Source organism: Brassica napus, chromosome A9 (genome assembly GCF_020379485.1).
Source record: "Brassica napus cultivar Da-Ae chromosome A9, Da-Ae, whole genome shotgun sequence".
NCBI classification, from domain to species: Eukaryota; Viridiplantae; Streptophyta; class Magnoliopsida; order Brassicales; family Brassicaceae; genus Brassica; species Brassica napus.
In genome coordinates, this window is record NC_063442.1 from 35,441,324 (window position 1) to 35,468,994 (window position 27,671).

The window sequence follows — 27,671 nt, forward strand, 5'->3', positions numbered from 1 at the left end:
CACACAAAAAACTATTGTGAAAGTGTGATCGCAGAAAGATGAAATTTATTTGATGAAAACAATCTTACTAGATGTACACAAATCAAATCTCCAAGTAGTTGAGAAGTTCACAAAGATGAAGTAATGAGAGACAGAACAAATGTAGTCGTGATATCAAACAAACCCGTTTTGACCAAACCTCTTAAGAAACCTTAAAACTCATAAACCAGACACAATAAAGAGTCGAACATGAAGTAGTACGAACACAAATGATGAAAGCACACCAGTAATAATGAATAAGACCAAAGCTTCGGATGGATAGAGAGATGTGTTTAGGTAAGATCATCCTCTTCAAGCTCCTTTGCCTTCAGCTTCTCCTTCACCCTCAACAACATAGTTGTCTTCCATGAGTCCTGCAAGAATACCAATTCCATGATAAAGATCAGACCAAGGTAACAAGACAACATTTGTATGAGATTTATGGTGTCCCGTACCAGAGGAGTCATGCTATCAAATTCCTTGACAACGTCTGTGAACTTTGCGATGTCTTCTTCATCGATAGCAGAAGCAAGGTCCTATCCATGGGAATTAATGCACTTACTTTAGCATACTTTATGTAAAGCTACACTCTCTCATAATCAAATACAAAACTCAGTTTAAAGCCTTACAGATAAGAATTTGCATTCTCGTGTTCCAGTGAAAGTTGGATCCAGATCCTGCAGAAAAGTAGAAGTTAGAAATTATGCCATAGTTCTTCCAAAGAAAACACCAGAATGCTTGTGTGTGGAAGAAGAAGAAGAAGAACCTGATATTTCTCCAGAGCGTTGGTGATGGAAACGACATCAGCTTTGCAAAGGTGGCACATGCCAGCATTGAGAAGATGGCCCTTAACTCCATACTTAAGCAAGTTATTGCCGAGTGAATGGCGTGCTATTTCTTCATAAATCTTGATTGCCTTCTCATATCTGTCAAAAGATACATCAAAACTTTATCAATCAATCCATCCCAACCAAGGTAAACAAAAAGCTATCATTACTGCCGTGCATAGTGCACATGATGGATATGAACAATGTTGAGTTTATGGATTGGTCCTAGAATTTTAAAGTCAGGGGGTTCCAGCTGAGTATTGTACAGCATGTCAGCTGAGTACCAAAGGACGAGAAAGCCAAAAAAAAAAAGAAGAGGAAGGTTCATATAATCTTACTGCTCCAACTGGGAAGCATATTGCGCCACCTTTAGATTGCACTGGTTTGCAGAAGTGGTCACTTCTTCATTTTGAAAGAACTCAGCAGCCTTTTCAAAGTAATCAATAGCCTGCTCTATCTTCTGGTCTGCTTCATAATACTCAGCAATTTCCTGTCGAAATAACAAAACCATTGACGTACCTTAGTAAAAAAACATTCACAGAAACAAATCCGCACCAATATTACTATATAGTGTAAAAACACATATCCACTGGATAAAGGAAACAAGAGCAACGAAGGGGGTAATTAAGAAGTGGCCTAATTAAGCTATTGACTCAATATCTGTACTTAAAAGAGTGTAATATTCTGTTCATGCGCAAAAGAGAATACCTTGTAGTATCTTGCAGCCATGTTGAGCCTCCCTATCTCGCAGAAAATATTCACTGCTCGCTCTAGACAAGATGCAGCCTCTGCATACAAGAACATGGCTATATTAGGACACATGCATAGCGAAAAGCAAACTCACAAAGAAAGTTGATAACCAATCTTATATTAGCGGAACTGTCAATTCAAAAGGAGAATAGCTTTTGCCTATCTACATACCATTAGTGTCAACTTTCTTGTAGCATTTAGCAGCTTCTGCATAGGCGTTGGCAGCATCATGTTTGCTATCCGACTGCACATAGACAGCAATGTTATCATAAACACAATAGCTCTCAATATTTGTAGGCAAAAGAAGTTACCTTTAAGTGACAGTCGGCAACTTTAAGATAAGCCTTTCCAGCTAGATCCCCTGAGAAAATCATACATCAAACACATTAGCAAGACACACTTGTGGAATTGAACATTAATCTATTAAAAATCAATCAAAATTATACACTGAAATGTTGAACCTTTCTACACGTTACAATCAATCAATCAGCCACAAGTTTCTTACAGATCAAATAAGCCTAAACCCTACATGTGACATGATCACCGTAACCTAAGATCAGATCATATCAATTTCTCGGAAACCCCATAAAGAAAAACGAAAACTTTACATGATTTGGCGAGCTTGTAGGAATTAGCAGCTTTCTCGAGGAGATCGGCAGCATCCTCGTGCTTAGATCCGAATATTCCCCATCCATTGAGCTTCTTCTCTGCTTTCTTCTCAAATTCCTCCGCTCTCACCAGATGATCCCCCATAACTTCCCAAATCGACTCCGATCGTATGCTTTCGATTGTTCTTTCAGATGTCGTTTCCTTTAAGAGGGTTTGCTTCGTTGCAAATGAGGGAGGAGAAATCGATCGGGAGCGAAAATTCAGACTTTACTTCGCTGGACGAAGAAGAGATTTTTCCACCGGTTTAATTGGGCCGTATATGGGCTTTTAGGCCTTCGTCTTTGTTTATGACTTGAGCCCATCTACGAAATGCCTTTTGTATTTGTTAACTAGTCTAATTTCTCCTTATCTTCTTTGCAAAATTTGTACGGCTTCGAGTTTATTTAGTTGATTATTATGTCGTTTGTTTCTGATTATGGTTAATAACGTTGCCATATCACACTTTGGCTTAAGTAATCAACCGTGTATTATGGATTTTGTAGTTTATTTGGGTCATGAAACTGGACATATACAGAAATGTTACATGCACAAGTATATTCAGAACGTTTTGTATATTCTCAGCTTACTAAACCAAATGCATTTATGTTTTCTGTTCTAATTACATGCAAAGTCCCAAAAAGTTCCTAAATTAATCTTGAGATAACCAATGACCACCTAACTAGATAGTTGATATTATTCGCGAGAGATTGATTCATATATTATACGATATAAAACAAAACAAAATAGATTATTCTTAGTTCGTTTGACTGATCACGTCTTCTATTGTTTAATCGATATGCCATTTCGTTTTCGTGATCAAAAGTCTCAAAACGTCTGCTCTTAAGTTAATTTCTACACGTGAGCATATGGTTCCTGCCGCCTATGACAAATTCAAAACGAGTTTTGGGAGCTTATACTCGATTCTAAGTCCAATTAGACGAGAAGTGGTAATACACTTCTTAGCCATTTTCCCGTCTAGATACATTCTCTTCTGTAATGAAAATGAACGATTCATTGTTTCGGACAAGATCCAAGTGGGACATTGTCTGGGGGACCCATATAATACTCGTATTTTTTTATAAATGAACAATAAAAGAAAAAAAAATTGTTTATAATACTTATGTTTTGTAATAGTGCACAAAAATTAAAAAAAAAATACATTTCTTTAAAAAAAGTATTTTAAAAATATAATTTTAAACTCAGTTCAACCAATTAGACTCCTTTCAACTCGTGAATCCTGCGTCGGAACAAAAACATTATTTTCCAGATTATTTTTTTGTATTGTTTATACGTTTTTAAGTACGTGACGAACGATCATTTGGTGATCTCAGTGATGTGATTAGCCCAGCCTGTCTGTACCGCCAATGATCAAATATCATTCTTCCGATCTTACCCCCAACAGTGAAGCCACTATGTTAGACGTCAACGGGTGTTTATGTACTTTCATTATTTCTCCCTGTGGCTATAAGAAGCCGCCTCTTCGTGTCACACATTACAAACAAAAAGAAAAAAGAAAAAATAAAATAAAAATTTCCTTCCCGCCGGCGTGTTTTTCAAGTTTCTCCGGCGGTGGAAAAAATGTCTCCTCCGATCAAAACTCCTCTCTTGCCAAAGCAAGAACCGTCTTCCGAGAAACATGGCTCTACCTCCGGCGTCGTTTTCAACGTGTCGACGAGTATAATCGGAGCCGGTATAATGTCGATGCCGGCGGCGTTTAAGGTTCTCGGAGTAATCCCAGCTCTTTTGATCATCACGATCATCGGTTGGCTCTCCACAATCTCTGTTGGGTTTCTTATGAAATCAACTCTCGCCGGAGAAGCGACCACGTACGCCGGAGTTATGAAAGAGTCTTTCGGAAAGACAGGTTCTGTCGCTGTGCAGGTTGCTACAATGGTTGCTACTTTTGGATGCATGGTTATCTTCTCGATCATTATAGGTAGGCTTCCGGTTCGGTTTATTTGGTTATTGGGTTTCGGTTTATTCGGCTCGGCCACAATCCCACATAAGTGAACCAAAAAACTTGGTTTGGCTTGGTTTTTGGTTAATTTCGATTTTTAATTTTATTTCTGAAAAACTGATTTTTTTTTTGTTTTCGGTTAGAATACGGTATAATTTTTTTTAAAAAAAATCAGATATGTTTTTAAACAATGAAGTAAAGGTTACAAGCTCTCATCATTGCAATGCAAAATTGCTAGAGTAAAGGTTACAGGAAGGTACAGTTTGAAAATGATTGTAGCAAGATGATTAAAATCTTAAACAATGAAGTGCTTCATTTTACGGGATATAACTGGATTCGAGAAGTGAACTGGTGGAAAAGTAAGTTTGAAGACATATCATTTACGTGGATCGGAAGAGAAGGGAATCAAGTGGCAGATGGTCTAGCAAAGAAAGAGATTCCAAATAACATTTCTTTTCTATATCATCATTTTGTTCCTAATTGTATTACTCATCTGTTACATTACGATCACATTCGATCTTAAAGTTAATGCAAGTGAAGTTAAAAAAAAAAACCAGATATGTTTTTTTGTTACATTCAGTTATTTTGGTTAAATTAGGTTTGTTTGGTTATTTTGGTTAAATTCGGTTTGTTTGGTTATTTTGGTTTGGTTATTTTGGTAATTCGGTAAAGTTGAATCGTTTGTTACTATACGAAGTAGTAAGAAGAGATTGCTGAGTTTGTGTTTGGTGTTTTGTCATCTCAGGAGATGTGCTCTCAGGTAATGACAATGGAGGATCTGTTCATCTTGGAGTTTTGCAAGAATGGTTTGGTTCTCACTGGTGGAACACGAGGATCTTCGCATTGTTGTTTATCTACGCCTTCGTCTTGCTTCCATTGGTCTTGTGCAGACGTGTAGAAAGACTTGCGTTTAGTTCTGCGATATCCTTTCTTCTCGCTGTGCTATTTGTCGTCATAAGCTCGGTGCTAGCGATCTCCGCCTTGATGAAAGGCCAAACAAAGAATCCGAGACTGTTTCCGGATTTAACCGATGGAGGATCGTTCTGGAATCTCTTCACAGCTTCTCCTGTTATAGTAACCGCCTTCACATTTCATTTCAACGGTAAGAATCCACCTTTGTTCAAAAAATAGCTAGGCCGTAGTTAAGAGTTTTATAGAAAATTATTAACTAGGTTGGCTTCTAGACCTGTTTTTTCTAATGCCTAAACAGATTTTTTGTAAAGGTCATTCAAAAATTGTTTCATTTAACCCGACAGTGTAGACGGCCACCTAGACCGATTTTTAAAATACTGCTTACACCAAACGAGTCTTGTCTCTCTGTTTATGTCATGTTTCTGAGTTTGTTTTTGTTTTTTTTTTTTGGTGCAGTTCATCCAATTGGATTCGAGCTGAAGGATCCTTTACATGTGATCCCAGCAACTAAGATCTCTGTGATCTTGTGCGCTGCAATCTACTTCGCCACTGGACTCTTTGGATATCTCTTGTTTGGAGATGCAACAATGTCTGATATTCTAGTGAACTTTGACCAAAGTTCAGGCTCTTCCATTGGTTCTCTTCTCAATGACATCGTCAGGCTCAGCTACGCGCTTCACCTCATGCTCGTCTTTCCTCTCATGAACTTCTCATTGAGAGCAAACCTCGACGAGCTCATGTTCCCAACAACGAAGGCTCCATTGGCAAAAGACACAAAAAGATTTGTTGGACTTACTCTAGCGTTACTGATCTGCTGTTTCTTGTCTGCGATCGCTGTGCCGGACATTTGGTACTTCTTTCAGTTCTTGGGATCAACCACCACAGTTTCCATTGCGTTCATATTCCCAGCCGCCATTGTTTTAAGGTACATAAGCTTTCATTGTTTCCTTTATCAGTTGCTACAACTTTTCTTGTAGAACCTTAAACTCAAAGTGTTTTATGATTTTGAAATGGTAGGAATGTCCATGGTGTATCGACCTCAAGGGAGAAGATTGTAGCTGCGATAATGCTGGTTCTTGCTGTTGCCACTAGCATCGTCGCCATCTCGACGAATTTATACAGTCTCACATCAAACTGATTGTTTGAAAAAAAAGAGTTTTGGAAACAGTCCCCTCTATGATCACTTCAAAAGAAATCTGTAAAATTATTAGCTTCCCCTAGCATTTATATTTTGTTGTATCTTTGTGAAATAGAGATTTGTCAGAAAATGCAATGTAGTAGCTTTAGGAAGTGCAATATTTTGTTACTACATGAATCAGAGAAACCGAAACTAATGTAAAATTTTTGAAACTTATTCCTTATCTTGTTTTCGTAGACCAAAATTCAATTGAACAAATAACATTAGAATCAGACAACGAGGTCTCTTTATCATGAGTATGTTTGACATGTAAGTTGAAATATCTGAATCATCCGCTGAATCAGGAGTTGATTTGACGATAGAGAGTGCTCCTTTAGATACCAGGAAGTTGGCAGCTTCATCTACAGCAAAAGAAGAGGTTAAATCCAGCTGTATTTGGCTTTAAGCATACTCAAGAAGATGAACATCCTGAAATCCTTATATCAAACGAAATGCATAAGCAGATGTGATAAAATCAAAGTATCACCTAAAACCAGCACGTGACAATTCAAATCACAAAAAGCCTTTAAAAAAAAAAAAAAAAAAAAAAGCACACAACAACAAAATGTTCAAAGTGGACATTGTCTGAACCCATATTTTATTCTTATTTTTGTAAAAGAACAATAAGAGAATTAAAGAAAAGAAAAAGAGAAAATTAGGTGTAACTCGTGAATCCTGCGTCAAACAAAAATATTATTTTCCTGATTTTTTTGTATTGTTTATGCGTTTTTAAGTACGTGAAGAAAGATCATTTGGTGATCTCAGTGATGTGATTAGAGCAGCCTGTCAGAACAGCCAATGATTAAAATATCATATCCTCTCGATTTTACCCCCAGCAGTGAAACAACGGTGTCCAATTGTCAAAGGGTGTACGTACCTTCACTGTTTCTCCCTGTAGTATAAGATGCGGTCTCTTCGTGCCACACATTATGTTGAAATGTGTTTCAGTTCTGGTCAACAAAAGAAGAAAGAAGTCACGTATCACAAGCCACCGGTTATGTTGGTATATATTGGTTTGATATAAGTTGATTGTAATTTCCGGTTAAGTCCTTATTCATATAAAAGGATTAAACCGAGAGCTTTGGCACAAGTTGTACAGAGCGTAACAAACACTGTATCTCTTCTTCTTCGAGTGTTCTCTGATTTGAGAGAGAGCTCGATCTTCGTTGATAGTGGATTGCTGGCTCTGCCCAGCCCCGGTGATGTGTAGCGGCTTCTCCACATCGGAGAAGTGCGGTGAACACCGGGTGAACAAAACCTCTTGTGTCCTTTATTTTCTTGCTTCGTTTTCTTTCGTACAAACTGAGAGTGAGAGTTCTTGAGCTGAGAGAAGAGTGATCATAATCTGAATCAAACACTTAGGGTTTCCGCGTAACAAGTGGTATCAGAGCCGTGGTTTGGCGATTCATAGGTTCAATCGATTCACGTAGTTCATGATTCCTCGAGGTGAAGAAATAGAAGGATGAATCAAGTTTCGTCGAAGTCGGAGACAGAAGCAGTAAGTTCTTTATCGGCTTCGATGGAGTATCCGATGAGCAAGAAGAAGTTCGTCGGTGAAGGCGGTATCTGATTCGTTGAAGAGGTGTAAGTTAATTTCTTCAAGTCAGCTGTTCATAAACAAGAGAATCGACGAAATCGTTTGGTTCTGCATTATCGGGATCTGGAAGGAGGAAGATTCTGTGGCTGATCTTGGATTAATTCTTTATGGAATCCACGAGAAGGGGATATTTAGCGAAGAAGATTGGTTTTCTGGCTTTCTGGAAGATGGAATAAGCAAAGTCGTTGCTTACAGCCTGAAGTGCTACGAGTTTTGCGTTAAGTATCGCAAGTGGAAGTACAACAGACACTGGAGAAATCAAGATTCAGGAATCAATTTGATCATTGGTCACTAGACACAAAGCCTTGGAGAGATCTGCATATTTCTATGTGACTCCAAGGTAAAAGTATGAAACTGATTATTATTCATTAACCTTTTGTTTCTTGTTCTGTGATTGTCTTGGCAGATTCAGGTACAGAGAGATATCAATCTTGTGATGTGCATAAAAGAGAAAGGTCATGGAGACATGTATCTTTTATGGAGGTTTGCTGCTCATATTGAATTGCTATGAACTGATATAAAGTCATATATATATATATGTATTGTAGTACATGTTGTTAGATAACCTGTTGGAACTTCTTAGAAATTTTATGTCTAGGGGACGCCTTAGGAGTAAAATTTCTTGTGTTAATGACTGGTTTGACACTATTTGAGGCTTTAGGAACTCAGGGAAGAATTGCAGCTAAATGTGAATCTAAGACAGGGAATTATTTAGAACAAGAAAGGTTTAATAGATCTATAGTTTCAAAGTTATTTTGGCTGAGGGTTAATAAGTCAAATGAATGAACTTGTGTGGTGATGATCATGTTCTTGGTAGAATCTTTGTGTTGTCTCTGTACGTAAGAAAGTTTCAGGTACTTGGCAAGTCTCACATCAAGTTACATGAAGCTGGTTTGCTCGGGACAGTAATATTGCGGGTCTTAGCATGGATGAAAAACAGTTCTTTGCAGTGATTATTGATGTGAACTTGAGGCGGTATAGTAGACTGGAAAGATACTTAAAGCTAGTTGGTATATCAACACCAACAAGTGATCGTTGTGAAGCTGTTCTGGGTGATACAGAGGCTGCTCAAGTATTTGGTGTTTCAAGCTCAGATTATACTGATGCAGTTAAAGCTTCGTGGTTTACAGCTTGTGATGATCAAGGTTTATTTAAGATCATCAGGAAGGAAGCAGCAAGAAGAAAATACAAAAGAAAGAAACTGGATAAAGTCTCTTGTATTGGTGTGAAGCTTCCTGAAATTTTCAGAGATCAAGATATTTGTGTGTGCTACAACCAGTTGTGTGCTGGAACAGATGGTTCGTGTGATAAGAACAATTGGGAACTTTTTTGTGAGGTCTTGTACGTCATTGAGGCAGACACAAGTTGGAGTTCTCAGTGAGAAAATAAGCTTCGGAAATGGTTCAAAGTTTCTGCAACAGGAGCATGTGCAACAATTGAAGAAAGTCTTATTCAGTGGATGTTAACTACGAAGTGGTGATTGGCAGTGGAGGTTGCATATTCTGTGTGGAGGTTTCTCAGTTTTATCATGCAATGGGATATGCCATAGTAGTGTGTCGAAAGTCTTTCTAATATTGGGTGTTAGACGGCGTGTCTTGTTTGTTCAAACTATCAGTTTGTCCAAACAACGGTACACATTTGGTATATGTCGGTTTTGCTGAAGAAGAGGTCAAAGGTTTTTTTGGTTTCAGGTCTGAGGTGGAGATTGATGAAGAAATCAGACTTAAGGTTGTCTACAATCAGAATGTGTGAAAGGCTCCAAGCTAAATGCTTACTGAAGGATAAGGTGGCTCGTGATGTTTCTTCAAGTACATCAAACAACTTGATGTGGGTGCAGAGTTTGGAGAATTAAATCTAAGTGAGTGAAGCTAAGGTTGATTTAAAAATAAGCAAAGGAGTGTTCTTTATCTTCTGGTACAAGAAAAACTGAAGTGGCTGCAAGATGAAGAATGGTGTGTTTGGGACTGATATCCAGTACAACATGGAAGCTATTCATTCAGCCTGTTACACCAGGGTTTATAGTGGTCAAAGTGACAGTGAATGGATGTTCAGCTCAATTAAGTTTACAGAGACATGGAACTTCTAAATGATTCTTGGTTCCAGGTGGAGTGTTACATTTGGGTTGCTTCAGATAAATCAGTTGGTCTGGTTATGTGATCTGGTTTGTTCAAGACTAGGAGTTGGATTTGTTTACTGTGAAAGTTGAGGCTCATGGGTGTTCAGTGTCTTGAGAAGACAAAAGGTAATCAAGATCGTGTTAGTGTAAGATGTTCAAGCATGGACTGGTCTCATTCGATGACCAAAAGGAATGTCTTGTTGAGTTCGAGAAGGAGCTTGTGGATTTTGATAGAAGTATGGAGATACAAGTTGCAAGTTCTCTAAAGTTTCAGAGCAGATACTAGAGTATGAGCTTGAGATGAGGATAATTTGAAGTGTTCAGTGGGATCTCTGAAGAGATATTGAGGGAATAAATTCCACATTAGCATAAGCGATTGCAGGTCAGAAACTTCAAAGTAGCTGGAAGCTGTTATATATTCATCATAGTGAATATGCCATCTCAAGGCTGGAGATGAAACTAAAAGAAAAATCTCAGAAGAAGACGAAAAATGCATGAGAGATCAAATTGCATTTGAAGATAACGACTAGACGTGTTCTAGTGTCGGCATCATAAGAAGGCTTAGGGATCATCTCAGGGATCACTTACATAACAGTCAAGTGATGAATTCAGAAGTATCAGAGGCACAGTACAAGTGAAGCTGATTGGTTATAAAGAGATTCAAGTCAAGTAGTATCTGGTAAAGATACATGAAGCAAGTTTTATGGTGGAGACTGCATATGGGAGAATGTATTGCAGGATACTGTTACAGCTCAAGGTCATCATGGATTCTAGATGTGATGTAGAAGCGGCTGGAAGGAGTTGTCTCAGGATATGAGACAGAGTATATGAGTGCTAGTAGTGGGTTCCAAAGCTGCTAGTGGGTTCTGTTTTTTAACAGGATGATTGAGAAATCAAAGTGTTCAAGGTTATCTGGTTAGACAGGTTGTTGTAAAGGTGGATCTCAGGTTTCTGCAGTGGTGTCAGCTGTTGGTGAGATTGGTTACAGGGTAAATGGAAGAGTTTCAAGATAGAAACTTCAACATTTGGTGTTCTTTGCATCTGGTTCTAGTGGATTTAAAGGGTTTTGGTCTACATGCGCATGAGGAAGAAACCTAGAAGCTAGCAAGGTGATGTCAAAGGGATAAGTGAGTTTCAGTCACTGCAACAGGTCTGTGGTATTGACAGAAACTACAGAGGATACTGTGTGATTGGAGGGAGAGTTCATGAGTAGGTGGAGCTTATGGAGAATTCTGTTGTGATTAACAAGTTCGATCAAACAAACGTAACTTGTTAACGGGAGTTGCTGAGTGGTTCTCGCAAGTATTCAAGCTACAGCAGCATGAAGAAATCAATGGGGAGTTTTGCTAAAATACAAGTCAGTGTTAAAGCTGGTGTATAACTCAATAGAGGATTGGAGTGTTAGCGACACAGAAAATCAGTGCGGAGTTGACGTTCACAGAGAAGGTCTCGCACGTTCTATTCATTGATGGCGCTTCTAAAGGTCTACCGGTTAGCAAGCTCAGTGACATGTCAGACTTGCTCAAGGGTGTAGAAGCTTGAAGGAGCTTAAGGCTCTGTTGCTGGAGGTGTAGATTTCAGAAAAATCCACAGGAGATCACGAAGATGTTTTAACACAAGAGATGAAGTTGTTGAGAGCTAAAATAAGGTGGAGAATGTTGAAATGTGTTTCAGCTCTGGTCAACAAAAGAAGAAAGAAGTCACGTATCACAAGCCACCGGTTATGTTGGTATATATTGGTTTGATATAAGTTGATTGTAATTTCCGGTTAAGTCCTTATTCATATAAAAGGATTAAACCGAGAGCTTTGGTACAAGTTGTACAGAGCGTAACAAACACTGTATCTCTTCTTCTTCGAGTGTTCTCTGATTTGAGAGAGAGCTCGATCTTCGTTGATAGTGGATTGCTGGCTCTGCCCAGCCCCGGTGATGTGTAGCGGCTTCTCCACATCAGAGAAGTGCGGTGAACACCGGGTGAACAAAACCTCTTGTGTCCTTTATTTTCTTGCTTCGTTTTCTTTCGTACAAACTGAGAGTGAGAGTTCTTGAGCTGAGAGAAGAGTGATCATAATCTGAATCAAACACTTAGGGTTTCCGCGTAACACATTATACAAACAAAAGATAAAATACAAACTTACTCTTCCCGCCGGCGATTTAAAAATGTCTCCTCCGATCAAAACTCCTCTCTTGCCAAAGCAAGAACCGTCTTCTGAGAAACATGGAACTACCTCCGGAGTCGTTTTCAACGTGTCAACGAGTATAATCGGAGCCGGGATAATGTCGATGCCGGCGGCGTTTAAGGTTCTCGGAGTAATCCCAGCTCTCTTGATCATCACGGTCGTCGCTTGGCTCTCCACAGTCTCTGTCGGGTTCCTTATGAAGTCAACTCTTTCCGGAGAGTCAACAACATACGCCGGAGTTATGAAAGAGTCGTTCGGGAAACTAGGGTCCGTCGCTGTACAGGTTGTTATAATGGTTTCCACTTTTGGAGGCATAGTTGTATTCTCGATAATCATAGGTAATGCTTGAACCTTTTGGTTGTATCTGAAGTAGGCATGCAAGGACGTTTTTACTCCAAACTGAAATCCGAAACTTAATCTGAACCAAAAGAAAAAAACTGATTGGAATTGAACCTTTATATAAAACTATCCAGACGGAATTTAAGAGCTAGGTACTTTCAGATATGGGTATAACCCGAACTGAAATCTAATTTAGAATATGAAAATATCTGAAATTAGTTAAACATACTAATGTTTTTATATATATTAAAGTAATATAGATAGTTTAAAATATTTTAAATTTGTAGCTTATTTAATTTGTATTTTGAATACTTATTAGTTAGTTTAAGTAGGTTAACTAGATTTTAATTGAATTTTAAATAATGTATATATTTTGAGTTATTTTTTGGTTAATTTTTTAAAAAATTATTATAGATTTTTGGGTGATTAGACAATGGTTATAATCCTATCTGAACCAAATCCAAAAGATTTTAAACTGCACCCAGCCTGAAAATTAGTAAAAACCCTACGTATGAGCATAGTATCGAAAATCTGAAATTTCGATTCAACCAAACCGAATCTGTAGTAAGACAGGTTGCTGAGTTTGGGTTTGTGTGTTTTGTCTTATCAGGAGATGTACTTTGTGGTAGTGACAATGGAGGATCTGTTCATCTTGGAGTTTTGCAAGAATGGTTTGGTTCTCACTGGTGGAACACGAGGATCTTCGCTCTGTTATTTACCAACATCTTCATCTTGCTTCCATTGGTCTTGTGCAGACGTGTAGAAAGACTAGCGTTTAGTTCTGCCGTATCATTTCTTCTCGCTGTCTTCTTTGTCGTCATAAGCTCGGTGCTAGCGATCTCCGCGTTGATGAAAGGCCAAACGAAGAGTCCGAGACTGTTTCCGGATTTAACCAATGGAGGATCGTTTTGGAATCTCTTCACAGCTTCTCCTGTTATAGTAACCGCCTTCACATTTCATTTCAATGGTGAGAATCCATCTCATACACACAATATTCAAAAAATAACTAGGCAGTAATTAAACATCTTATAAAGGATTATTGATTAGGCAGACGTCTATGCCTATTTCCTAAATGACCAGACCGATTAGAACAAAATCAGTTAAAAATAATCGCTTCCTTTTGCCTGATTATACCGTAGGCGGACAGTTGCCGCATAGACCGATTTTTAAAACATTGCTTACACCAAACCAGTCTTGTTTCTTGTTTTTTTACATGAGTTTGTTTTTTGGTGCAGTTCATCCAATTGGATTCGAGCTGAAGGATCCTTTACATATGATTCCAGCAACTAAGATCTCTGTGATCTTGTGCGCTGCAATCTACTTCGCCACCGGACTCTTTGGATATCTCCTGTTTGGAGATGCAACGATGTCTGATATTCTAGTGAACTTCGACGAGAGTTCTGGCTCTTCCATTGGTTCTCTTCTCAATGACATTGTCAGGCTAAGCTACGCGCTTCATCTCATGCTCGTCTTTCCTCTCCTGAACTTCTCATTGAGAGCAAACCTCGACGAGCTCATGTTTCCAACAAGGAAACCGTTGGCAGAAGACACAAATAGATTCATCGGGCTCACTCTGGCTCTACTGATCTGCTGTTTCTTGTCTGCCATCGCTGTGCCGAACATTTGGTACTTCTTCCAGTTCATGGGATCGACCACCACAGTTTCCATAGCGTTCATATTCCCAGCCGCCATTGTCTTAAGGTACAAAAGCTATCTTTGTTAGTGTGTTTTAGTTAATCAGCTGCTTCAACTTTAATGTAAAATCTTTAATTTGAAATGGTAGGAATGTCCATGGTGTATCGACCTCAAGTGAGAAGATGGTAGCTGCGATAATGCTGGTTCTTGCTGTTGCTACTAGCATCATCGCCATCTCAACGAATCTATACAGTCTCACATCAAACTAATCGTTTGGAAACAGTCCCCTCTATGACCACTTCAAAAGAAATTTGTAAAGTTATTACTACTTGAATCAGAAGTCTGTCAGAAAATGCAATGTAATAGCTTTAGGACATGCAATATTTTGTTGCTACTTGAATCAGAGAAACCAAAACTGTTTCAAATTCTTTAAAACTTATTCCTTATCTTGTTTTTTATAGAGTACACCATTATTCAATTGAACAAAAAAAACATTGTAATCAGAGAGAAAGGTCTTTATCATCTAGCTTCTTGAGTATGTTAGACTTGTAAGTTGAAATGTCTGAATCTTCCGCCGAATCAGGAGTGGATTTGACGATAGAGAGTGCTCCTTTAGATCCCAGGAAGTTGGCAGCTTCATCTGCAGCAAAAAGAAAAGAGTTAAAAATCCTGATGCATTTGGCCTTAAGCAGACGAATCACAAAAGAATGTGTTAACACAAGACTTGCCTGATTTAGAGAGAGCAGCAAGAGCTTTTAGAGCTTCTTTCCTTGTCTTGTCATCTTTAGCAGCGCCCAGCATATGAAGAAGCTCTTGAGCCCCACCCAACTCTACAACCTTCATCCTCCTCTCATCTTTTATAGAACCAAAAACCAAAATGATTACAACACATCAGTTAGAAACAAAACCAGATCAGTTAAAACCGTCAAGGCTTTACCATCAATGGCGAAACGGGAAAGCCTAGAAGCTCCTATCCTCTTAAACAAGGGATCCTTCACATGTAAAAGCGAGACTGACTGCTGAATCAAAGTATCACCTAAAACCCCAGCAAGTGACAAGTAAAAAACCTCATCAGTAAAGCACACAAGCTGATTTCTGAATCATAGAGATGCGCACATACCCATATAAGGGAAGAACTGGTATCCAACATAGGTTGCTGTCCCAGCAAAGAAAAGCTTCAGCATCCAGCCTATCTTCCTCTCAGCTTCTTCCTCCAATGTAAGGTCCTCTAGAAAACGGAAGCAAACATCAGCAAACCCCCAAATCTAAGTCCCTCCTCTACTCTTATGTCTCTTATTTTCTCCACTGTAACTAAGAGTAGACTACAAATCTACCAACTGAAGTGACAACTTTGGAGTAAAATTACAAGTAAAATGTGATTATTCCGACTGAAACTGAGACTCTCCACTACTGTGAAAGTGACAATGGACTTGATTACTAGTTACTACTACTACTACTGAACCCAAAGCTCATCAATTATCAAGTCAATTGTTATTTTCATCACCGTAACTAAAAGGAGAGATACTAAAGTACCTAACTGATCAAACAAAGTAACCACTTTGGAGTAAAATTACAAGAAAATGTGATTATCCGGATTGAAAATCAAATCTTTTTACTACTGTTACTACTACTGAACCCACTCATCAGATTATCAAATCAAATGGATTCCAACTCTTATCTTAACCCCACAAGACGATCTCTCTAGGGAGATTATTAGAGGAAATTGAAAAATAAGACAAGAGGAGATCAAAAGGAGGCACCTTTCTTGGTCAACGAGGAGAAGTCTCGAGATCGAGGATACCCATTTCTCCCTCTGCGAAAATGCTGCAAATTTTAAAATTCAGATTTCAGACGAATCGGTTGTGACGAACGACCCGTTAAGCCCATTGATATGGAAAACAACAAAAAGGTACAGGGAACTTTGAAAAGATGAAGAGTCTTGGGAAATTACGTTAGCGAGGCGAGCAGCAAAGATTCGCATGACTTATCAGAGCTTGTGTGATTTTCGTCTCTCTCTCGTCTTCTTCTTCGACCACTCCACCTGTGTGTGTTGAGGTTCTTTGGTCCTAGATTGTAAGAAACTTAAATCTCAGGTAGCTTTGATGTAAATTATAACAAATTCGAAATAGAGTTTTTAATGGGCCTCTGTATTTTTCAATTTGAAACTTTGTATGGGCCGGTAGTCTGTTTTTTTATTCCATTAAGCATTGTATTTAATTAATATAACTTAACATTTAAGCTCATGTATTATTATCAAAATTGTCATTTCCTATGTGGCAATACCACAAATTCTCTCACACTTTATATTCAAATACCCTTTGTTAACTAGACTAATTACAAAAATTGTCATTAATCATTAGATTATAACTTGACATAATATACTATAAGCTTTGACTAACAAAACAAAAAAACACGTCAACATTTAATGCGCAGTCATTATTAGTTTCATATATTCATCAAAAATATTGACTCATGAATCATGATATATTTTCGTAATTATTATTAGTTTCCTTGCGGTATTTTATATTAACAAGGTTGAAGGATTCATATACTTCCCTCCTACACGAAAGATTTCATAAACCCTTATACTTGATGGTCCTTACGTTTTGTGAGTTTTTTCTACATAACCTAATTTATGAAGACGTTGATCAAGTTATGTAACTATATTCTTATAGTTAAATAGATTGAGACAAAAATAATGTTTTGGTTTTTACAAGTATTCATCATATAGCATTTATATATAGTTAGACATTTTGTATATATATATATAAACACAATTTAAGTTGCAACAAATTATGTCAAAAAAAAGTTGCAACAAATTAAATGTCAATTTATAAATATATGTTGTCTACAATGCATCAAATCACCACACCCTTCTTCTCGAAATTAATTATGAAAACATTATCGCAAGCAAACTCATGGCTGGCTTTAACTTCGTTTCCAATTTGAAACCTTTCAAGACAATTTAGAGAGTGATAGTGAATATTGAACCCAATGATCCAGAAATTAATGCTTTCAGAAAGAAGAAAATCATTTCGTTTAGTGAATTTGGTAAGTAAGTATGTTTTGTTTGGTAAACTAATTCTTTATTATTTCTCTCTACAGGATTAAAAACCAAGAGTTTTGAAGATCCTTTTCATATTATTTTAGTTTTATCAGTTTTTTTCTTTGTTTCTTTATAATTTGTTTCTTTCGTATTTTATTTTTCTATTACTTATGTTTCTTTTGATATTATAATGATAATTTTTATTATGAAATCTGTAATTATATTTCCTATGTTTTTTTAAAAAATTCATAATAAATTAATATAATTTTTTGCATACTATTATATATTTTTCATAAAATATATCTAATTTACACCTAACAAATTACACAAGCACTTAAAAAAAACAAATAAACTTACATTATATATACATGTACAATTTCGTTTGATATATATCATTAGATCTAATATTTGTGCATATAACTTTAAAATTTCTAATATCTATAGATTAAAAATTAATAACTTTAAAACCAGTCACATTATATATACATGCACAAATTCAAATTGATAATATCTTTAAATCTATTTACTTCGCGCAGAGCGTAGATTATCACCTAGCTTTTTTTGTAAACAAGTGTTGTTTTTCCTTTTTGAACATGCTATATTCGCTGAGCGACATGCAAATTTTCATACTCTTCAATAATGATCGCTCCTTCCAAGCTGGGTCATTATGTAATTAACCGACTAAAATGTAAATAAAACTTCTTAATAAACTACTAGATTTTGACCTGCACGTCCGCGCAGATGTATTTTTTCAAAAATATATTTTTATTTGTTTTTCATGTCAATAATTTTAGGTATGGGTAAAATACCCGATCTGAAGAACCGAACCGATCCCAATCCGAAAGAGTAGTATCAAATCCAAACCAAAATTGATTAAATATCCGAATTATTCAAAATTTTGATTTTTGAAGAATCGAAACCGAATCCGATCCGAGCCGAAGTATTTCGGATACTCGAATGTATCCGAAATATATTTATATACTTATAAATTAATTATTTTTAGATTTAATGTTTATATATATAATACTTTTAAGCTGGTTTAAATACTTGAAAATATATACAAATAGTCAAAAGTAAAAATCTAAAATAGTAAAAATATTCTTAAAACACCAAAAATATTTAAAATAATTATTGATTATCTATCCAAATATTTGAACTGTTCTAATTGTTATGTTAAGTTTATGTATTCTGACATATGTTATTCAAATTTATATGTAATATATTATTTTGTTTATAGTTTTTGAGAAATTTAAAGTATATAATGAATTTTAAAATTTAAAAGTAATTTAAATGGGTTAGTCAAACTTGAACTGAACCCCGCAAAAATCCGAGCGAACCCAAACTGAAGTTTAGAAATATTCAAATGGAGCTGAAATTTTTGACTCCGTAAACCTGAAACCCAAACAGACATGAACCGAACCTGATTAAATACCAGATAGATAGTTTATCATAATATAATAAACTTCTAATTTTTCTTAAAAATACAAGCCCATTCATTTTTTTAAATATACTGATATCTATGTTTCCAAACAAACCTCTTTTTTTTAAACTGCAGTCCATGTTTCCAAACAAACTTTTTTTTAAACTGTAATCTATGTTTTCAAACAAACTTTTTATAAAAAATTGCTATCTATGTTTCCAAACAAACCTAATTTATACTTGAGTTTTAATAAGATAGAGACTATACTATAAAATTTTGATGTCTTAAATTTTTATAAAGTTGTTTATATGGTTGTTTTCTAAGGTTGCTAAAAAAGGGGTTGTTTTCTAAGTTTTAACTCAGTTCAACTCTGACTCCTCCAAGTATTTCTCTCGGATAGGAGATATTTTTGAAGGATTCATTTTTTTCTTTGATAAAGACAAATTTACTGTCTAAAATGTATAAAACACTATATTGTGTAAACCCAAAATACTAGAAAAGCTAATAATATATTTTCTTCTATTGTATAATATATATATGCTATGTGAAAGATAGAGAATAAAATTATTTGAAAGAAAAAACAACGAGTGATGTTTGATTTGTAGAGAAAAGCCGCCCCCGTGACCTAACTCTCTAAGATAATTTTTTGGCACTTAGGAGAGGAGAGTGGGGCAGATTGGAATGGGTATTGTTTTGTGCACTCTTGTTAATATATGTTTTCAATGTTTAGTTTTGTCCTTTCGGTTCTTTCTAAAGTTTCAATTACGGTCCATGCAAATTCACATCTTGGAGTTTATAACTAATGAGTTGTCTTCTAACATCCATATGTCACGAGAGATAGAGAGAGAGACAGAGAGACATGGACAATGCAGCATATATATATACCAGGAAATATTTGTGGATTAAAGCCGTAAATGATAGAAGCATTTCGTATCATAATTCAAATGAAAAGTTGAATCACTCCGTTACGTATGTATAATAGATCATTACAATTAAATTGTATCAAAACGGGACAAGAAAATTTTTCCCGTCTGAAACTTTTTTATTTAATAAAATTCATCAAAGACAACAACAAAGAAGTTAATAGAATACAAGCATCAAAAAGTTTAAAACAAGATTTTAAGAAATACATCTAAATAATTAGAAATATGATATGACAAATGCAACTTCAGAAAAAAAACAGTGGTAAATCCAAAACTGAAATTAATGTGGGTTTTTGCCAATACATTGATATCATAATCTTGTCAACATTTTATGACAACATTGAAGTTATTTCCCGCATCACAACTGACTTCAGTCACGTTCATTGCATACAAAACAAAAGTTTACCGATCAACGGGGTTGGGCTAATAGTACTTGAAAGATAACTCTAATGCGGTGAATCCGCCTGTTGGTCACCAAGAGGCAAAGGATTTACAAATGTCAACATCGTAGGAACGCACAAATTAGTCGGTTGGCTTCCGTTACGGGACACTGTGGTTAATTCAAAAAAAATATCGTTTTAGTTAAATGTGTTTCGAAAAAGATCACTTCAATAAAAAAATCTAACTTATCAAAAAACTTACAACAACCATTACAAAGAAGATTAAAGCAAAACGAATGTATCTCAAATTACAAAAATTGAAAAGAAAAAAAGAAACAAAAATGTCTTCAAAAACTGTCGAGAAAACATAATAATATCAAACAAATAATAAGAAAAAAATAGAAGAGAAATTCTATCGCAGTGCTATGCAAACCACCAATGCGGGACGGCTAGGGTTTTTAATACCACGGATCATAGAATATGAGATAATGGAAAATTATTAATTACCAAATTTAAATAAGTATAACACGAACCGTATTCCTTAGAACAATGGAAGTCGTCTAATGATCTCTTCTCACGTGGACGTGGTGTAAGTCTAGTGCCTATGCAAGAATGTTGGATTTTTCAGTTTGTTTTAAAATCGCTAAACTAATAAATATATGCATTTAGGTGTCATATGGAATAATATTTGATTCGGAAAAGATAAACAATACATATAGAGAGCAGACAAAAGAAATATAGCTGTCACAAACACGAGACCCTCTTACATTTTTATATTTTGTTTTTATTACGGATAATACAGGGAGAAAAGATGAAGAAATGACGTATATAATTGTTTATATATTTATACTATATATACTAATCAAATAAGAAAAAAGGAAACTTAGTTTATTATTAGTCCCTTACCCATAGTAGTTAAATTATTACGTTATTTCTAAGCCACCTTTTTGTTGTGTGAAATGATTATAACAACTTGAATACAAATGTATATATGAAATGAAACTAGCAAACCAGAACCATATTCACTCGTTGCAACCTATACTCTAGTTATAATTCTGAATAATATCAGTGTTTATTTAATTATATAAAAATGTGTGGTTTCAACTTTCAAGAACTGAGTTTTATTCAACGTAACTTTAAAAACCAGTTGACATACTTCAACCAAAAAAGGATTTGTGACAATACCGTGATCAATTTTGTCTTCTCGGCCACTCCTCTCTTTATGTCTCTCTAGTCTCTACAGTACACCAAAGTCCACATTTGTATCAACCTCACGTGTCATATTTGTGTTTCTTACTACACACACACACATATACAGGGGCGGACGCAGGTAGTAACTAGGTGTGGCATGTGCCCCATACTGTTTTTGATTTTTCCTTTAGTAACTAATAGATAATTTATTTAGCTGTCCTCAATCAAAATATTTGTTACAGTGCCTGCCCCATGCTAAACAAAAGGCTGGATCCGCCCCTGCACATATATATATATGTGTGGAAATTATTTAGTAAACGATTTGACTGGCAGTGCAGCGCATTTTCTTTTAATGTGTTATCATTCAACTATTTTCACGGGATGATTTAATTTCGTTCTTATATTCTCGTAGAATGTATCGGAAGAGACAGAGTCTCTTTTGCATATGAACTTTTGATGTCCAAACTCTTTCGTTCACGTCCCTTTCTCTCTACTATACGTACGCCATGGGCAACGAAAGCCATTTATTTCCTCAGCTTTAAAGATTAATATGTTTTTTTTTCTTTAAAAAATGTATTGTCAAATTATGCATGTGAATACGAATGTACTTCCCGAAGTGAAAGTCACGTGAGTGCCATTTCTTTGCTAAATACGAGCAATTAAAATCCTAACTATCTATATCTAATTAAAAATAATTAAAGAGTAGAAAACAGACTGTAAAACTAGAAGAATATGAGAAATAGTAGGATATCGATGAGGCTATATGATAAGAAAGGGCTTGTCCATTGTGTAGAGTGTTTGTTATTTTGTGATGATATGATTAATCGGTACACATGTGACATGTGAATTGATGGATATTTTTATGTCCTTGTGGATGAATAAATAGAAAATTTCATATATTCGAGATCACATTTCTTATGATATCTACGCGCTTACATGCATACGAATATGCCTCATGTACAGTTGAATGTTTATAAAGTGGTATGTGAAGTAATCAAGAAAACTTTGTGTACTTATATGATAAATATTTGATGCGTTCCTAACGTAAAGAAGTTTTTTCCTATCTAAATTGTAATATTCAGTATCTTTTTACTAATTGTGCTTGAATTTAATCAGTGTGGCAAAGAAATGATTGCATCGTAACTACATGGTCTTGGTAGTATTTTAATGGGATAATAATAATTATGTATTCCTATACTTTAGGGATTTAGACTAATCTATATGTATTCTTATTCTTAGTTAGCATATGCGATACTCTTCGTATAAATACCACCATTGGTTTGATGAATAAATACACACTTTACATTATATTTTATCGTATCACAGCTACAGATCTCTAAGACCTAAAAAATTTCAAGACTACTGTTGATCATCTTTTCTACGACTACTACATCATCCATCAAAAATTGGGTGCTCGTTAAGAATTGGATGTATGTTTTATCGATGCATGCACTGATGCACATATGTAAGGTTCATATACGTAATAATACGTGTATAATTATTATATATAACCACTAATTAGATGGTGGATAGTGAAGAGTGATGAGGGAACTCATAAAGATGCCCGTGAGGAGTGTTTGGAGGCATTCCAAAATCGCAACTAACATTCTTCTGTTTGCTTTTATCCTCACCTTTCACTTCTTTCGATGCTATCATATATTTCAGTATTCTGTATATATATATTTAAAGCTTTATTCCTTCCCCCATTATGGTTCACTTCTTCGTTTCTATTTTGCCTTCTCCACATTTCTGGAAACCTTACATACTCAAGAGTCACTCACGCACAAATGTATATGACTTTAACGAGAGGTGGTCAAGATAAATTAAAACGAGACATGGACGATGAATGTAAATCATAAGCATAATTAGTGCTCACTAGAATTGGACCCTTGTAGCACATATACAATTGAACCACTTTTCTTGATTCCTTACCAGCCTTGAGAAATGAAGAAGAAGAGATCCCTATCCCAATCAGATAATCTTTTACCGGGAAGTTTTGCGGTTCATGATTGGAAGTTATGTCTTAAACGTGATGGCTGTATCTTTGTGTATTTATGAAATTCAAGTGTATATATGCCACAGCGGAATGACATAGGTAATGGTTTCCACTAGCTTATCACCACTTACAAAAAAAACATTGAGAACTTATTTTATTTTATGTTAGAAACAACGAAAATAAAATACGATATAATAGATAAAATAAAATAGAATCGCATACTTATAAATATATTTCTTAGCTAGTTACTATTTGAAGGCATATAAAATGTAAAAACAAATTCCTTAAATTGCATATATAGTTAACATATTTTTCCTTCAATAACAATAATAGTTCTTAATATATATATATACACACACACTAGCATTGGATATGCTTTCTAAATCAACAATATTAATATTTATGGGCCATTTAAATTTTATGTATGGGAGATGGTTTTCTCTTCTTGTAAAGAAGGTCATGTTGACTGAGTGTAATCCTATCTCTACTTTTTAATCGCTTCAAGTTAGTTCAAAGTTTATCAGTGATTGTTTCTAGATGCGCATGTACAAGTTCATAACACCAAAAATTACCCTCATGCGTTCTAAGTTTTCTAACGTAAGTACTGTATATATATTGATCAAAGACAAAGTTCTGTATATATAAAATAATAATATAATATGGAAAATCGTGTAACTAGACATAGAGGCAATCAAGTAATTCACGAGATACCAAAAGGATTTTTGTCCGTATGTATCACATTTTGTAGCGATGAAGAGATCATCAGACTATAAAGTAGACATGTGAGAGGCGAGAGGATTCTATAAACACTTAAGAAAATCAGATCTCTAATTCCTCTACATAACTCTCTCTATATATAGAAAAGAAACCGAAGAGGGGAAGAAGCAAGCATTGAAGAATATGGTTTCGAAGGAATACAAGAGAGATTCCTCTCTGCGTGAGAAGTTTCAATTGCTTCGCTCAATCACTAACTCACATGCTGTAATTAGATTCCACCACTCTCTTCTTAACTTTGTTTATATTGTGATATGATTCGATCTCTTCTTTATTCATAAACCAATTCAGTCGTACTATTTATATATGCACCATAAATCATAAAAGTTCCATTGATTATATTCAGACATATACCAATTTATCCGTGATCTCTATCTCTGTTTCTTTCATCAGCGATCAAACTCTACTCCTTTTCAGTGTATAACATAAGCTTTTTTTGTTTGTTTCGTACACCGATTAAATCTATATTTTAACTAATTCGGTTAGTGATATGTTATTTAATATTTTTTTCTTTGAGTCTCTTCAGTTTATAGTTGCCCAAAAAAAAACTAATCCGGTTAGTGATGTGTTATTTAATATTTTTTTTCTTTCAGTCTCTTCAGTTTATGCTGGATTCCTTCCCAACCATAATGAATATATATATTATAACAAGATACATAAAAGATCCCAATATGATAATTGAAATTAGAATTTTCATGGACTAATGTACTTGGAGAATCTAAACTCAACCAACCATATATACTTATCGCACATTTTTCAGGAGAGCGAAACATCGATCATAGAGGATGCATCAAAATATATCAAAAAGCTTAAGCATAAAGTAGAAAAAATCAACAATGAGACCACGTCTGAGCAATATTTCTGTGATCCTACCGACCCTATGGTATATAAACATATACGTACCCTTTGAGTCTTTGACGCATTAACGTTAAGAAGCGTCAGTTGATTTTGGAGTTTTGTACTGATGATAGGTTACAGTGGAAACCCTAGAGAAGGGATTCATGATAAAGGTAATGTCAAGTAAGAATGAGCCAGGCATGTTGGTTTGTGTTCTTGAAGTCTTTGAAGATCTTGGTCTTGAGGTTGTTGAAGCTAGGGTTTCATGTAAGGACTCATTTAGCTTGCATGCCATTGGAATATCAAATGTATACACACTAATCCCTCGTCCTCATTAAATACTAGCTAGTACATTATATATTCATTATATTTTATCACTAATGATTTATGGATAATAATTTCTATGTAATTTGAATTAATCCCAGAATGATGATTGTGAAAGCATGGATGGTGAAGCAGTGAAACAGGCAGTTGCAGTAGCAGTCAGTACCTGGAGTGATAGCCAGGATCCAAAAGGGTAAAGATGGATCAAGTATTCATGATTCTCTCTCTCTATATATATATATGTATAAATTTGTTTGACCTAAAAAGGGTTCTTTAGTTAGACATATGATCAAGGAAAAGTCAATTATATGTCTCTTATCTACTTAATAAATGTCAAGTAAATTTCTTTGGGATCAAGTTAGTAATTTCATCAAAATAAACATTCAGAATTCAGAAGGACACTTTTCTGTCTTTTCTTCAAAAATAATTGTAAATAATGAACTTCCTTTTTTGTCGTCCATTCGAATCACTAATATATCCATTTACTCATTATTAACAATCTTTTTTTTGTAAAAAGAATTATTTAAGTTTAGTACCGCAACGGACGAATTAGCGATTCGAATGGGGTAATATAGTGACAATGGACTACATAAATCTAACGGTACATGAACGATATATGACTGGGATAAACAAATTAAGTATGAGTACACATGAATTCAGTTTATACAGAAAAGCACATATTGATTACTAAATTATCTCGATGCTTATTTTAATATTGCTTCTTTTGGCATCATTCAAAAGAGAAAAAAAAAGTTGTAATATGAACGTGAATGTGTACAAGGGTCAAGGGCGAGTAGTGAAGTCATTTAATTTGCTATGGAGCTAGCTTGGAGGATTAAGAACATCTGTAAACAACAAAACATACAAAAGCTTATTACACTTTTTCATCTCTCACTAATTTAATCACGTCTCCTGCTTCTCATTTCCATCAAGAACGCCCTAGTAATTTGAACGCATAAATGCTGGTTTTTCTGAGAAAAAGCTTCGTAGTTATCTGAGAAAACAATGTCGTCCATGTTTCGCACCACAAAACCTAGAGCAGCTTCCTTTAACGTCTTGCTCGAAGCAAGATCCGAGACGTCAAGAACATCAAGAGCGCTAGATATTTCCAAGGAACTAAGCATATATTGCTCGCAGAACTCTTGCAAGTAATGAATCATGTACTTATCGGCTGCAACAAACAAGGCATACACATGCTTCTCCAACTTATCTGAAGCCAATGTGCCGGTGTATAAAAACTCCAAGAGAGCTTGAAGTTCCTCTGAGTTTAGTTCTTGCAGAGTTATGGCGTATTCTGGAGCGGTTTTGCAATCGTCTGAATCTAAAATATTCTTGAAGATCTCGGATTTTGAAGCCTATAGCACACAATTTTTTTGATATAGATGTAAGTCATGATTGAAAAACAAACTTATACAGTTGCATTATTTGTGTTTACATATTTATATCCCTTTTTCTTTTTTAATAAATAATAAATTTATTTCATTTATTTTAAAGAAAACAACCATATAAAACGCAAATAAGTTTTATCAAAGCAATATAAACTACGGTTTGATGCGAATGGAGAACACATTAATATACCCTATAAATGCAGAAAAACCACAAAATCCCAAACAAAAATAAAACTAGTGCATGCCATACATATATAAGAAACATAGCTAGAGAACATTGAATTTACCAACAAAGCTCTATGTGCAGGAATATGAGGTCCATCATCGCCAGGTTTTAGAAGAATATCAGTATGAAGTTGTTCTTTGAATCCCGAAACAAAGCTGCTCAAGAAGACTATTCTCTTCTTCTGTTCCTCTTCTGTTTCTTTCATGTTTTTTATCCATTTGATCACCTTTTGTAATGGTTGCGGCTGGAATATAACATATGAAACGGACAAATTGATGTATTTTGATGTATATAAACTTTGATAGCTTGTTAAAAACATACGTTAGAATAACTATATGAAGCGTACCTCGCGAGAAAACAAAGGAGAAGAAGAAAGAGAGGAGCAATTGTTGACGGTGGACTTATCGGTTGATTTGTCATGATCTTGATCTTCGTTCGCGCCCTCAAGCTTCTTGAGCAGCGCGATAGTGGTTCGAGCCCCTTCGTAGCATGATCCGCATATCGTGTTCCTCGGCGGTCGTAGAATAGATGGCATTGTGGTGCATATTGAGCAATCCATTTTGTGGTTTTTGGGAGAAAACTTGAGAATGTGAAGAAAATCAACAGAGGAAGATAATGGACGAGCAGTTTCTTGCTTTGAATTCAAGTTGTTAAAATATTGTTCAAGAGTTGGTTAGAGATGGCTACGTTCTTGAAAACATTTTTTTATATATATATTTCATTGATAATCAACTCGAAACATGATTGTTTCCGTAAAGAGTTGTTGAGCATAATTTAACAAATAAATGAAATGATTAAGTCATGAAGGAATCTTTTGTTGAGGGGGAGTTGTCTAGTTGGAACATGGAACCTTCGTTGAAATTAATATATATGAATTAATTATCATGGATATGCTTCGTATGTACATGAACGATGATACGTTGATTAATGAACAATTAATTAGAAAGGAGATAAGAATGTGGCGGTTTGAGAAATGATAGCTTCAAAAGCTAAAAGACTGAAAAGTTGGGA

General features: G+C 35.4%; 6 protein-coding genes across 6 annotated transcripts; 3 read left to right on the top strand and 3 right to left on the bottom strand.

Annotated features, from left to right (window-relative positions):
* Positions 1-28: 28 nt before the first annotated feature.
* On the bottom strand, positions 29-2,480 carry LOC106368100 (alpha-soluble NSF attachment protein 2). Its single transcript, XM_013807988.2, has 9 exons — positions 2,204-2,480; positions 1,907-1,956; positions 1,767-1,839; positions 1,554-1,633; positions 1,184-1,335; positions 785-944; positions 648-695; positions 474-554; positions 29-392 (listed from the first exon to the last, which is right to left on the bottom strand). The coding sequence occupies exons 1-9, from the start codon at positions 2,346-2,348 to the stop codon at positions 312-314; spliced, it is 870 nt and encodes a 289-aa protein (XP_013663442.1). The 5' UTR covers positions 2,349-2,480; the 3' UTR covers positions 29-311.
* Positions 2,481-3,737: 1,257 nt separating this feature from the next.
* LOC106368099 (amino acid transporter AVT6C) lies at positions 3,738-6,486 on the top strand. Its single transcript, XM_013807987.3, has 4 exons — positions 3,738-4,179; positions 4,946-5,302; positions 5,569-6,037; positions 6,130-6,486. Exons 1-4 carry the CDS (start codon positions 3,822-3,824, stop codon positions 6,248-6,250), a joined length of 1,305 nt encoding a protein of 434 aa, XP_013663441.2. The 5' UTR covers positions 3,738-3,821; the 3' UTR covers positions 6,251-6,486.
* Positions 6,487-12,110: 5,624 nt separating this feature from the next.
* LOC106368098 (amino acid transporter AVT6C-like) lies at positions 12,111-14,435 on the top strand. The gene is made up of 4 exons (XM_048741182.1): positions 12,111-12,519; positions 13,131-13,487; positions 13,756-14,221; positions 14,304-14,435. Exons 1-4 carry the CDS (start codon positions 12,162-12,164, stop codon positions 14,422-14,424), a joined length of 1,302 nt encoding a protein of 433 aa, XP_048597139.1. The 5' UTR covers positions 12,111-12,161; the 3' UTR covers positions 14,425-14,435.
* Positions 14,436-14,558: 123 nt separating this feature from the next.
* On the bottom strand, positions 14,559-16,266 carry LOC106364948. The gene is made up of 6 exons (XM_013804425.3): positions 16,107-16,266; positions 15,916-15,979; positions 15,276-15,383; positions 15,093-15,191; positions 14,884-15,009; positions 14,559-14,795 (listed from the first exon to the last, which is right to left on the bottom strand). Exons 1-6 carry the CDS (start codon positions 16,134-16,136, stop codon positions 14,656-14,658), a joined length of 567 nt encoding a protein of 188 aa, XP_013659879.2. The 5' UTR covers positions 16,137-16,266; the 3' UTR covers positions 14,559-14,655.
* A 7,638-nt stretch (positions 16,267-23,904) lies between these two features.
* LOC106368097 (transcription factor bHLH61-like) lies at positions 23,905-25,399 on the top strand. The gene is made up of 4 exons (XM_022691159.2): positions 23,905-24,092; positions 24,646-24,768; positions 24,857-25,030; positions 25,148-25,399. Exons 1-4 carry the CDS (start codon positions 24,012-24,014, stop codon positions 25,241-25,243), a joined length of 474 nt encoding a protein of 157 aa, XP_022546880.2. The 5' UTR covers positions 23,905-24,011; the 3' UTR covers positions 25,244-25,399.
* Positions 25,400-25,726: 327 nt separating this feature from the next.
* On the bottom strand, positions 25,727-27,350 carry LOC106368096 (BTB/POZ domain-containing protein At3g56230). The gene is made up of 3 exons (XM_013807984.3): positions 27,007-27,350; positions 26,722-26,904; positions 25,727-26,401 (listed from the first exon to the last, which is right to left on the bottom strand). Exons 1-3 carry the CDS (start codon positions 27,217-27,219, stop codon positions 25,946-25,948), a joined length of 852 nt encoding a protein of 283 aa, XP_013663438.2. The 5' UTR covers positions 27,220-27,350; the 3' UTR covers positions 25,727-25,945.
* Between the last annotated feature and the right edge of the window lie 321 nt (positions 27,351-27,671).

Bases quoted from the DNA above. Each gene is read 5' to 3' on its own strand.
- LOC106368100 (XM_013807988.2), bottom strand. From the start codon at position 2,348: ATGGGGGATCATCTGGTGAGAGCGGAGGAATTTGAGAAGAAAGCAGAG. The intron at 1,957-2,203 runs GTAAAGTTTTCG...TGATTTTCTCAG, and splicing joins CTACAAGCTCGCCAAATCAT to GGGATCTAGCTGGAAAGGCT. The intron at 1,634-1,766 runs GTATGTAGATAG...TCTTGTATGCAG, and splicing joins CAAGAAAGTTGACACTAATG to AGGCTGCATCTTGTCTAGAG.
- LOC106368098 (XM_048741182.1), top strand. From the start codon at position 12,162: ATGTCTCCTCCGATCAAAACTCCTCTCTTGCCAAAGCAAGAACCGTCT. The intron at 12,520-13,130 runs GTAATGCTTGAA...TTGTCTTATCAG, and splicing joins TGTATTCTCGATAATCATAG to GAGATGTACTTTGTGGTAGT. The intron at 13,488-13,755 runs GTGAGAATCCAT...TTTTTGGTGCAG, and splicing joins CTTCACATTTCATTTCAATG to TTCATCCAATTGGATTCGAG.
- LOC106368097 (XM_022691159.2), top strand. From the start codon at position 24,012: ATGGTTTCGAAGGAATACAAGAGAGATTCCTCTCTGCGTGAGAAGTTT. The intron at 24,093-24,645 runs GTAATTAGATTC...CACATTTTTCAG, and splicing joins CAATCACTAACTCACATGCT to GAGAGCGAAACATCGATCAT. The intron at 25,031-25,147 runs GTATACACACTA...AATTAATCCCAG, and splicing joins ATGCCATTGGAATATCAAAT to AATGATGATTGTGAAAGCAT.
- LOC106368099 (XM_013807987.3), top strand. From the start codon at position 3,822: ATGTCTCCTCCGATCAAAACTCCTCTCTTGCCAAAGCAAGAACCGTCT. The intron at 4,180-4,945 runs GTAGGCTTCCGG...TTGTCATCTCAG, and splicing joins TATCTTCTCGATCATTATAG to GAGATGTGCTCTCAGGTAAT. The intron at 5,303-5,568 runs GTAAGAATCCAC...TTTTTGGTGCAG, and splicing joins CTTCACATTTCATTTCAACG to TTCATCCAATTGGATTCGAG.
- LOC106364948 (XM_013804425.3), bottom strand. From the start codon at position 16,136: ATGCGAATCTTTGCTGCTCGCCTCGCTAAC. The intron at 15,980-16,106 runs GTAATTTCCCAA...TAAAATTTGCAG, and splicing joins TTGCTGCTCGCCTCGCTAAC to CATTTTCGCAGAGGGAGAAA. The intron at 15,384-15,915 runs GTGCCTCCTTTT...TCCGTTTTCTAG, and splicing joins CTCCTCGTTGACCAAGAAAG to AGGACCTTACATTGGAGGAA.
- LOC106368096 (XM_013807984.3), bottom strand. From the start codon at position 27,219: ATGGATTGCTCAATATGCACCACAATGCCATCTATTCTACGACCGCCG. The intron at 26,905-27,006 runs GTACGCTTCATA...GTTATATTCCAG, and splicing joins CTCCTTTGTTTTCTCGCGAG to CCGCAACCATTACAAAAGGT. The intron at 26,402-26,721 runs GTAAATTCAATG...TGTGTGCTATAG, and splicing joins CTGCACATAGAGCTTTGTTG to GCTTCAAAATCCGAGATCTT.